This window comes from Salmo salar, chromosome ssa26 (genome assembly GCF_905237065.1).
Source record: "Salmo salar chromosome ssa26, Ssal_v3.1, whole genome shotgun sequence".
NCBI lineage: Eukaryota > Metazoa > Chordata > Actinopteri > Salmoniformes > Salmonidae > Salmo > Salmo salar.
In genome coordinates this window covers 31,346,564-31,358,811 of record NC_059467.1, presented here as the reverse complement: position 1 = coordinate 31,358,811, position 12,248 = coordinate 31,346,564, and the positions used below count along the sequence as shown (strand labels likewise).

The window sequence follows — 12,248 nt, the reverse complement described above, 5'->3', positions numbered from 1 at the left end:
AATGCTACAGTTATCCATGATGCGACAACTAGATGGAGAAGTTTCGAGATGTACGTTTGAAGTGTTGAAATCTTACATGATCAACTTTCCTGTGTGTTCAAGGCTTCTTTTTACGGTCTATGGCGCGAGGAAACTGCGCAGACAAGGTGATCTAAACTATCTGATTGGCCAGCAGTTACCTTCAGTTACCTTCTACCTTCAGACACATGAAATGGTTCAAAATGGGAACACTTTGCCTTCCCAGAGCTAGGGTTGCTGAATCAAGTGCACATACTGCCAACAGTGCGAAACAAATAAAAGACGTTGGAATGCAAGGCTTTATCGTTGGGTTTTTACAGAAATGTTTGGTGATCGACTAGGAATCCCTTGGAGATCAACCAGACGATCACGAATGACCGGCTGGTGACCACTGTGCTAGGCTATTATCCCCCTGTGTGTTTTCTCTCTGTAGAGAAGCCGTGTGCCCTGTTCTGTTCCCCATCATTAACCCTGTGTGTTCTCTCTGTAGAGAAGCAGTGTGCCCTGTTCTGTTCCCCCATCATTAACCCTGTGTGTTTTCTCTGTAGCGAAGCCGTGTGCCCTGTTCTGTTCCCCCATCATTTACCTCCTGTGTGTTCTGTCTGTAGAGAAGCAGTGTGCCCTGTTCTGTTCCCCCATCATTATCCCCCTGTGTGTTCTCTCTGTAGAGAAGCAGTGTGCCCTGTTCTGTTCCCCCATCATTATCCCCCTGTGTGTTCTCTCTGTAGAGAAGCAGTGTGCCCTGTTATGTTCCCCCATCATTAACCCTGTGTGTTCTCTCTGTAGAGAAGCTGTGTGCCCTGTTCTGTTCCCCCATCATTATCCCCCTGTGTGTTCTCTCTGTAGAGAAGCAGTGTGCCCTGTTATGTTCCCCCATCATTAACCCTGTGTGTTCTCTCTGTAGAGAAGCAGTGTGCCCTGTTCTGTTCCCCATCATTAACCCTGTGTGTTCTGTCTGTAGAGAAGCAGTGTGCCCTGTTCTGTTCCCCCATCATTAACCCTGTGTGTTCTCTCTGTAGAGAAGCAGTGTGCCCTGTTCTGTTCCCCATCATTAACCCTGTGTGTTCTCTCTGTAGAGAAGCTGTGTGCCCTGTTCTGTTCCCCCATCATTAACCCTGTGTGTTCTGTCTGTAGAGAAGCAGTGTGCCCTGTTCAGTTCCCCCATCATTAACCCTGTGTGTTCTCTCTGTAGAGAAGCAGTGTGCCCTGTTCTGTTCCCCATCATTAACCCTGTGTGTTCTCTCTGTAGAGAAGCAGTGTGCCCTGTTCGGTTCCCCTGTGGGGAGAGATTCCCCCATCCTGGTGGCAGAGAGAGTGATGGATGGAACACCATGTGGACCATACAAGTCAGACCTGTGTGTCAACTGCAGGTGTCAGGTACTTACACACATGCACACATATGCAAACTCAATGCATGCAGATGCACAATCTCACACACACAAGGCAGACTTGTGTGTCGATTAAGAAAAATAATGTGTTATGCACATTCCACACATGAGAATCCCGGTGCTGGGTTAAAAGAAAACGAAGATAAAGAAATTATAAGAAATTCCTGTAGCCATTAAGCACTGGGGACCAGCAATATTCTGTGTCCACACCTCTCATTTCCTTAGAGTTGTGTGTCAATGTCAATGGACTGCTCAAATCAGAAGTGCTGATGGCAATTATACTGAACAAAAATATAAACACATGAAAATGCAACAAGATCCCCAAAATGTTGTGAACAAATTTGTTTACATCCTTGTTAGTGAGCATTTCTCCTTTGTCAAGATAATCCATCCACCTGACAGGTGTGGCATATCAAGAAGCTGATTAAACAGCATGGTCATTACACAGGTGCACCTTGTGCTGGGGACAATAAACAGCCACTTTAAAATGTGCAGTTTTGTCACACAACACAATGCCACAGATGTCTTAATTTTGAGGGAGCGTGCAATTGGCATGCTGACTGCAGGAATGTCCACCAGAGCTTTTGCCAGAGAATTGAATGTTAATTTCTCTACCATAAGCTGCCTCCAACGTCGTTTTTGAGAATTTGGCAGTACGTCCAACCGGCCTCACAACCACAGACAACGTGTAATCATGCCAGCCCAGGCCCTCCATATCTGGCTTCTTCACCTGCGGGATCGTCTGAGACCAGCCACCCAGACAGCTGATGAAACTGAGGAGTTTTTCTGTCTGTAATAAAGCCCTTTTATGGAGAAAAACTCATTCTGATTGGTTGGACCTGGCTCCTCAGTGGGTGGGCCTGGCTCCTCAGTGGGTGGGTCTATGCCCAGTCATGTGAAATCCATAGATTAAGTCTTAATGAATTTATTTCAATTGACCGATTTCCTTATATCAACTGTAACTCAGTAAAATCGTTGAAATTGTCACATGTTGCATTTATATTTTTCTTCAGTATAGCTATAAGCGGTGCAATGTTTCTGGCTGTTCCTCCTACCCTTGGCCTTCCTCTACTACCCTGCCCCACTCCCTCTGTCCTGTGACAGAAACCCTGCTCAGTCAGAGAGAGATGATGGGACCTGTCAGTAGTTTACTGGAGTAGGGTTTTCTCTCTGTAGGTCACTGGATAAGGGTATTCTCTCTTTAGGTCACTAGTGAAGAGTTTTCTCTTTGTGCTGGTGGATTTAATTGTCTCTTACAATATGGCAGACTGGTGGCTTCAAAGCCTCTCATTGGCCAATACATAGAAATCTTCCTAGTGGTTGTCTCACTGGTGAATGTTATAATAAACTGTGCCAGCCTGTAGAAAGTTCTATCTTGTTTTGTTATATTCCAGACCTCATAGTTTTTTATGCTTTTAGAGTTTTCATACATTCATTGCAGTCGGCGCCCCTCTGTCTGATTCATATCGCTTCATTTCTAATGATAGTTGTCGATTAGATCGACTGATTGCAATTGAATCGCGTGTTCACTACATAAGTGAATGAAAGCTCTTAACATTTGCATATCCAAACCTTCTGTCTGCCAGCCCCCGTATCGAGAAGCGACACCTCGACAAAAATATATTGAATGTGGGCGGAACTTCCGGCTGAGTGCACCCGGAAGATTTGGATGCAAGTTTCTCAGACGTTCATCCATATGTTCGCTTTTTATGTATCGATCACTGGTTTTTATTTAATTTAGGTAATTTTATAAACTCAATACCGGGACGATGTTGTCTTTAGATTTCCTTGATGATGTCCGGCGGATGAATAAGCGCCAGGTATGTACGATAATATTGTTTTTGATGTTGTGTGAATGTGACGGATTTTTCCAAGGCTAGTTAGCTAGCTATCTAGTTATGCTAGCAACATTAGCCGGCTGGTTAATAACACGTTGCTTAAAATGTCAAGTCGGCTATGCTAACTAGCTACCCAGCTTTCCGTGTGGTCTTAATCATGTGCAAAGAAAATTACCCTGCTAGTTAAATACGTTACATCGCCTATTGAACATGCATGATAAACTGGGTTGTCAAAATAACTAGCTTGCCAACTTCCAAAATCAATGTAGCTTTAGCCAGTACAATTTCCTCTCTGCCTAAATATGGTGTTACTTCAGTCTTCTTCAAACCTGGTGCTGAGGACCTACAGTGTGCAGACTTTATTCCAGCCTAAGTTACTAGTTTCTACTAGATCCTGCTGATCACCAAACCCTTTATTAAGTGAAACATATGTATTAGTACTGGGTTGGGACAAAAGCCTGCACACCTGGTCCCCAGGACCAGCTGTTGGTAGATATAGTTATTATGAAGTTGTTATAAGCGAACACTAGCTTATCCTTGTCTCCACCTGACAACCTGTCTTATTTGTTTTCAGCTCTACTACCAGGTGCTGAATTTTGGTATGATAGTGTCCTCAGCCCTGATGATCTGGAAAGGACTGATGGTCGTGACAGGCAGCGAGAGCCCTATTGTTGTTGTTCTCAGGTAAAGCATTGGTGTTGGATTTATGTAGATGGTGTGCTTTTCAATACACTCGAAGCGCTTTACATAGTAAGGGGAAATTTGCCACTTTCACAACCAAAGTGTAGCACCAACATACCTACTGTTTGTCTGAAGCGCATCTGCTAATTTTCAGTAACCTGTCTATCCTTGACTGTAACATGTCCTTGGTTTCAGTGGAAGTATGGAACCTGCTTTCCATCGAGGAGACCTTCTGTTCCTGACAAACCGGGTCGAGGACCCCATCAGAGTCGGAGAGATTGTGGTCTTCAGGATAGAGGGCAGAGAGATCCCCATAGTACACAGAGTACTAAAGATTCATGAAAAGTTGGTCTATGATGTTTCTGTAGTTATTGAAATGCGCTAGTTCTCTCTCAGGATAGTTCTCTTTGTTTGTTACAAGTTTAAGAAGGCCTACTTCCCCCAAAAAGTTTGTATTGCTACATAACTCAAACGAGGCTCTAAATATTCTATAATATTTCTTACCTCGTATATGTTTTTTTAGTATATGCTGGGTAACTGAATAAATGTCATTGTCAGAGCAACTTCATAAGCTGCTCTGGGGCCAGGAAATCGATGTAGGACATCCAAACTAAATCTAAATGTTTTTTATCTCCAGGGAAAATGGCGAAATCAAGTTCCTGACCAAAGGTGACAACAACTCTGTAGATGACAGAGGGCTGTACAAGCCGGGACAGCACTGGCTAGAGAAGAAAGATGTGGTGGGACGAGCCAGAGGGTGAGCATTTATCTCATTCCACTAGAGTGATACTAGGCTTAGTCTGCTGTATGACTTCAGTCTCATGCTTCACTTCACTGGATCTATATGATACCATTTCCCTTGAGATATTATTTTGTGCAAAACTAAACTGAACTTGAGTCTGTGCTCATCTACCCTGTAGTAGTGGAAGGGCTCAAGCATGGTTTAAAGTTATCCATCACAGTGATGGATTTGAGATCAGTGTAGATCCGCAATAAACATCTCAGGGGGAAAGGTGGGGGGCTGATTTGGAGATCACATATCCTAATATGAAGTAATATTTTCCCAAATAAATGTATATCAAATATGTGATTTTCTCTGTTACACTGTGTGTACTGAACTGACATACTGTTGCTGACACTCGGATGTTCAGATGAAAATGGCAGTTTAAACGTTAAGAAAAATTGTCCATTTGTCACATCCCAACACTCGAGGCGCATTCAAGTTGCGAGAGCAGTTTTGGCAAATGTATTTTGAAAGCGGGTTTGGCCTTTTTAAAACAACATTTTAAGAGGAGGATCCCAGTTTTCCATTGCTACCACGTTTATTTCTCTACTCCTTCAATTATGCGAGTGGCATCATTTTAGAAATGCTCTGGTTACAACAGAGCATGGTTTAGGCACTTCTGCGCAAAGTAGTGATGGGTAGTTTGCGAACAAACTGCTTTTTTTAAACGATTAGGTTATTTTTCGCAAAACATTTTTTTTCTTCAGTTTATTTGACTCCCTGATGTGCATACTGTTGCTTTTTGATCTCCAGACATCAACTATCTGCAGATAAATTATAAAAAATATTCTCTGAAGATGGTAATTCCTCAGTGCAGGAACCATACTGTGAGGAGAGACCCTCATTCTGCACTACGCAATTTTTTCAGTGCTTTACAGTTTTTTGTCTTTTTGTTTTTGCAAGCCATCTAATAATTCGGTCAGGACAAAATGTATTTGAACTCAAATTTCACGATCTGACATAATGGTAGGTAACATTTTAGGCTTTAAATTAGGGGTTGACCATTTTTCATGGTTTTATGTACATTTCTAAGCACTACTGATGAGGAGCCGTTTGAGAGCCAAATGATCCGGCTCACCGAAAAGACTCTGAATCAATATGCAACAGCTCTAAAAGGGGCAACGGTGTCTTAAATGGGCAATGACAGTTTGTAATAGAAACCAAAAATATCACATTTTTCGAGTGAATATTAATTAATTCATATACAGTATATTTATAATAAAAGTATAGTTATTAATAACAATCAGGATGTTGTGTCCAATGGGTAAATGCAGATGGACAAACTCCATGCTTCAGCCTATGTACATTTTAGTCACTATGGTGCATCAGTTGGGCTACAGGTGATATTGCTTATAGCATATCTGATAATATAGACCATGCATAGGCTATATGCATGGTCCAATATGATTTTACCAATATTTTATTGGACACATTTCTGGAGGTGGTAATTTAATTTGAAATGGTTTCAGCATAATTTTATTTTCATTTTGGAGTCGAATGTCCCTTTACAAAGTCAGCAGAACTGAGCTTCTCAGTCTTCTACTTACAAATTATCCCAGGGTGGACCCCGGACCCCCTAAGGAAGGGGACTGGAATTGGTCAAACTCGCAGTTCAGGTCTAAAACATGTACACATATCCTCTTTCCCTGAAAGCATGATGGCCATGACTTTCTTACATGAAAGGGCAGGTTAACTTGACCCCAGAAAAGTTTCAGTCACAGGAATTTTTTTGTTGCTTTAACCCTTCTCAAACTTTAAAGTACTACTTAAGTAGTTATTTTTGTGTGTGTCTGTAGTTGGCTTTACTATTTATGTTTTTGGTGAACTTTTACTTCACTACATAAAAAATTAAAAAAACACCTTTTATTTAACCAAGTAAGCCAGTTGAGAACAAGTTCTCATTTACAACTGCGACCTGGCCAAGATAAAGCAAAGCAGTGCGACACAAACAACAATACAGAGTTACACATGGAATAAATAAGCGTACAGTCAATAACACAATAGAAAAAAAGAAAGTCTATATACAGTGTGTGCAAATGGCCTGAGGAGGTAAGGCAATAAATAGGCCATAGTAGCGCAATAATTACAATTTAGCAAATTAGTACTGGAGTGATAAATGAGCAGATGATGATGTGCAAGTAGAGATACTGGTGTGCGAAAGAGCAGAAAAGTAAATAAAAACAATATGGGGATGAGGTAGGTAGATTGGGTGGGCTATTTACAGATGGACTATGTACAGCTGCAGCGATCGGTTAGCTGCTCAGATAGCTGATGTTTAAAGTTAGTGAGGGAAATATAAGTCTCCAGCTTCAGCAATTTTTGCAATTCGTTCCAGTCACTGGCAGCAGAGAACTGGAAGGAAAGGCGGCCAAAGGGGGTGTTGGCTTTGGGGATGACCAGTGAGATATACCTGCTGGAGCGCGTGTTACGGGTGGGTGTTGTTATCGTGACCAGTGAGCTGAGATAAGGCAGAGCTTTACCTAGCATAGACTTCTAGATGACCTGGAGCCAGTGGGTCTGGCGACGAATATGTAGTGAGGGCCAGCCGACTAGAGCATACAGGTCGCAGTGGTGGGTGGTATAAGGGGCTTTGGTAACAAAACAGATAGCACTGTGATAGACTGCATCCAGTTTGCTGAGTAGAGTATTGGAAGCTATTTTGTAGATGACATCGCTGAAGTCGAGGATCGGTAGGATAGTCAGTTTTACTAGGGTAAGTTTGGCGGCGTGAGTGAAGGAGGCTTTGTTGCGAAATAGAAAGCCGATTCTAGATTTAATATGAGTCTGGAAGGAGAGTTTACAGTCTAGCCAGACACCTAGGTATTTGTAGTTGTCCACATATTCTAGGTCAGAACCGTCCAGCGTAGTGATGCTAGTCAGGCGGACGGGTGCGGGCAGCCAACGGTTGAAAAGCATGCATCTGGTTTTACTAGCATTTAAGAGCAGTTGGGGGCCATGGAAGGAGTGTTGTATGGCATTGAAGCTCGTTTGGAGGTTAGTTGTAGTGTCCAAAGAAGGGCCAGATGTATACAGAATGGTGTCGTCTGCGTAGAGGTGGATCAGGGAATCACCCGCAGCAAGAGCGACATCATTGATATATACAGAGAAAAGAGTCGGCCTGAGAATTGCACCCTGTGGTACCCCCATAGAGACTGCCAGAGGTCCGGACAACAGGCCCTCCGATTTGACACACTGAACTCTGTCTGAGAAGTAGTTGGTGAACCAGGCGAGGCAGTCATTTGAGAAACCAAGGCTATTGAGTCTGCCGATAAGAATACGGTGATTGACAGAGTTGAAAGCCTTGGCCAGGTCGATGAATACGGCTGTACAGTACTGTCTTTTATCGATGGCGGTTATGATATCGTTTAGTACCTTGAGCGTGGCTGAGGTGCACCCGTGACCAGCTCGGAAACTGGATTGCACAGCGGAGAAGGTGCGGTGGGATTCGAAATGGTCAGTGAAATGTAAAAGTCTCACCCCCTTTGAAGAGGAGGATGACCACGGCAGCTTTCCAATCTTTAGGGATCTCGGACGATACGAGAGGTTGAACAGACTGGTAATAGGGGTTGCAACAATGGAGGCGGATAGTTTTAGAAATAGAGGGTCCAGATTGTCTAGCCCAGCTGATTTGTACGGGTCTAGGTTTTGCAGCTCTTTCAGAACATCTGGATTTGGGTGAAGGAGAAGCTGGGAAGGCTTGGGCAAGTAGCTGCGGGGGAGACGGCGCTGTTAGCCGGGGCTGGGATAGCCAGGAGGAAAGCATGTCCAGCCGTAGAGAGATTGTTATTGACATTTTCAATTATCATGGATTTATCGGTGGTGACCGTGTTACCTAGCCTCAGAGCAGTGGGCAGCTGGGAGGAGGTGCTCTTGTTCTCCATGGACTTTACAGTGTCCCAAAACTTTTTTGAGTTAGAGCTACAGGATGCAAATTTCTGTTTGAAAAAGCTGGCCTTTGCTTTCCTGACTGACTGCGTGTATTGGTTCCTGACTTCCCTGAACAGTTGCATATCGCGGGGACTATTCGATGCTAGTGCAGTCTGCCACAGGATGTTTTTGTGCTGGTCAAGGGCAGTCAGGTCTGGAGTGAACCTACATTTTTTGAAAGGGGCATGCTATTTAAGATGGTGAAGAAATTACTTTTAAAGAACGACCAGGCATCCTCGACTGACGGGATGAGGTCAATATCCTTCCAGGATACCCGGGCCAGGTCGCAGAAGTGTTTTAGGGAGCGTTTGACAGTGATGAGGGGTGGTCGTTTGACCGCGGATACAGGCAACGAGGCAGTGATCGCTGAGATCCTGATTGAAAACAGCAGAGGTGTATTTGGAGGGCAAGTTGGTCAGGATAATATCTATGAGGGTGCCCATGTTTATGGATTTAGGGTTGTACCTGGTGGGTTCCTTGATGATTTGTGTGAGATTGAGAGCATCTAGCTTAGCTTGTCGGACTGCCGGGGTGTTAAGCATATCCCAGTTTAGGTCGCCTAACAGAACGAACTCTGAAGATAGATGAGGAGCAATCAATTCACATATGGTGTCCAGGGCACAGCTGGGAGCTGAGGAGGGTCTATAACGGGCGGCAACGGTGAGAGACTTATTTCTGGAGAGATTAATTTTTTTAATTAGAAGCTCGAACTGTTTGGGCATAGACCTGGAAAGTACGACAGAACTTTGCAAGCTATCTCTGCAGTATATTGCAACTCCTCCCCCTATGGCAGTTCTATCTTGACGGAAAATGTTGTAGTTGGGTATGGAACTCTCAGAATTTTTGGTGGCCTTCCTAAGCCAGGATTCAGACATGGCAAGGACATCAGGGTTGGCGGAGTGTGCTAAAGCAGTGAGTAAAACAAACTTAGGGAGGAGGCTTCTGATGTTAACATGCATGAAACCAAGGCTTTTTCGATTACAGAAGTCAACAAATGGGAGGGCCTGGGACATTCCTAAAGAAAATAATGTACTTTTTTGCTCCGTACATTTTCCCTGACACCCAAACATTTTTCAATTCACACACTTATCAAGAGAACATCCCAGGTCATCACTACTGCCTCTGATCACAAATGCTTCGTTTGTAAATTATGTCAGTGTTGGAGTGTGCCCCTGGCTATCCGTATATCGAAAATGTTGCCGTCTGATTTGCTTAATATAAGGAATTTGAAAGGATTTTGCTTTGACTTTTGATACTTAAGTACATTTTAGCAATTCCATTTACTTTTGATACTTAAATATATTTAAAACCAAATACTTTTAGACTTTTACTCAAGTAGTATTTTACTGGGTGACTTTTACTTGTCATTTTCTATGAAGGTATCTTTACTTTTACTCAAGTACGACAATTGAGTACTTTTTCTACCACTGTATTTAACTATTGAAGATGTAATGTTAGGTAATAATTTACTTGAAATATACATCATAACAGCGTCATGACATTGTCATGAACATGTCATCTGATGTTGAAGGTCAATTTTGTCTCCAGGTTTGTGCCATACATAGGAATCGTTACCATTCTGATGAACGACTATCCCAAATTCAAGGTAAGATATTTTACATCGTCATCACTAGAAGGAAAATCACAATAAATTTTATGAATTGTTTACTAAATTCAGCCTTATTAGGAGCGTTATGCAGGTACTCTAAAGGTTAGAGCCTGACCAGCAGCCAGACACTAAACAGTGGGAGAGTAACTGGCAGACGGAAACGTGTTGGTTTCAGATCCTCGGAACAGGGATACTAGTGTTTTGTTGTTCTTCCCCTTCCCAGTACGCTGTTCTCTTCCTGCTGGGTCTGTTTGTCCTGGTCCATCGGGAGTGAGGAAGAGACTACCTAACTATCTGCCACGGAGGAAGAATTGGAAATCCCCACCCCACCATGCCTTTCAAGACAGAATTATGTTGATTATGTCAAATGAAGTTGCTTTTTCTGTACCATATGTTTTGAATTGTCTAGAAATGTGGATAGTGTTTACATTATAAAAAACAAGCGTTCATTATTTTTGTGAGGGAAATTAGATATAAGTTAAGTAGAATAAAGAGCTGTATTTCTTTATTTTATTTTTTTCAGAACATGAATCCAACATTTTAGATGGTTAATTGTGTATTTTGTTTTCACTTTTAATGAGGTTTTGCTTTGCTTGAAATATTGAATGACAAGTGATATGTTTGACATTAAATATGACATCTGTTACCCTCTATCCTGCATTCTGGTAACTTATGCATCTAGTGTTTTTTCTTATATTCAAGCATAACTTCACTAAAACACATTTGTGCATCTTCAAAATTCCATTATTTTACATGCAGGCTAAATATGACATTTACATTTTAGTCATATAGCAGACACTCTTATCCAGAGCGACTTAGTTAGTGCATTCATCTTAAAATGGCTAGGTGGGACAACCACATATCTCATTCATGGTAAGCACATTTTTTATATACACTGAACAAAAATACATAGTGTTGGTCCAATGTTTCATGAGCTAAAATAAAAGAACCCAGAAATGTTTAATATGCACAAAAAGCTTGTTTCTCTCAGCATTTCTCCTTTGCCAAGTTAATCCATCCACCTGATGTGTGTGGCAAATCAAGAAGCTGATTAAACAGCATGGTCATTTCATAGGTGCACCTTGTGCTTGGGACAATAAGCAGACCTCTAAAATGTGCAATTCTGTCACCACACAATGCCAGATGTCAGGGAGTGCAATTGGCATGCTGACTGCAGGAATGTACACCAGAGCTGTTGCCAGATAATTGAATGTTAATTTCTCTACCATAAGTAGCCTCCAACGTTGTATAAGAGAATCTTGCAGTACATCCAACCGGCCTCACAACCACAGGCCAAGTGTATGGCGTTGTGTGGGCGAGCAGTTAGCTGATGTCAACGTGAACAGAGTGCCCCATGGTGGCGATGGGGTTATGGGCAGGCATAAGCTACAGACAAAAACAATTGCATTTTATCGATGGCAATTTAAATGCACAGAGATACTGTGACGAGATCCTGAGGCCCATTGTCGTGCAATTAATCCGCCACCATGACCTCATGTTTCAGAATGATCATACATGGCCCTATGTAGCAAGGATCTGTACACAATTCCTGGAAGCTGAAAATGTCCAAGTTTTTCTATGGCCTGCGTACTCACCAGACATGTCACCCATTGAGCATGTTTAGGATGATCTGGATCGACATGTACGAGAGTGTGTTCCAATTCCCGCCAATATCCAGCAACTTTGCACAGCCATTGAAGAGGAGTGGGACAACATTCCACAGGCCACAATCAACAGCCTGATCAGCTCTATGCGAAAGAGATGTGTCACGCTGCATGAGGCAAACGGTGATCACACCAGATATTGGTTTTCTTATCCACGCCCCTACCTTTTTTTTTAAGGTATCTGTGACCAACAGATGCAGATTTGTATTCCCAGTTGTGAAATCCATAGATTAGGGCCTAATGAATTTATTTCAATTGACTGATTTCTTTATATGATCTGTAACTTTATAATCTTTGAAATTGTTGCATGTTGCGTTTATATTTTGGTTCATTATATAT

General features: G+C 42.4%; 1 protein-coding gene across 1 annotated transcript; it reads left to right on the top strand.

Moving 5' to 3' along the window:
- The first annotated feature begins 3,054 nt into the window (after window positions 1-3,054).
- sc11a (Signal peptidase complex catalytic subunit SEC11A) lies at window positions 3,055-10,896 on the top strand. Its single transcript, NM_001141078.1, is given in 6 exon segments — window positions 3,055-3,226; window positions 3,819-3,928; window positions 4,121-4,270; window positions 4,563-4,682; window positions 10,185-10,242; window positions 10,469-10,896. Coding segments are annotated over 6 exon segments (540 nt in total). The 5' UTR covers window positions 3,055-3,175; the 3' UTR covers window positions 10,520-10,896.
- The last annotated feature ends 1,352 nt before the right edge of the window (window positions 10,897-12,248 follow it).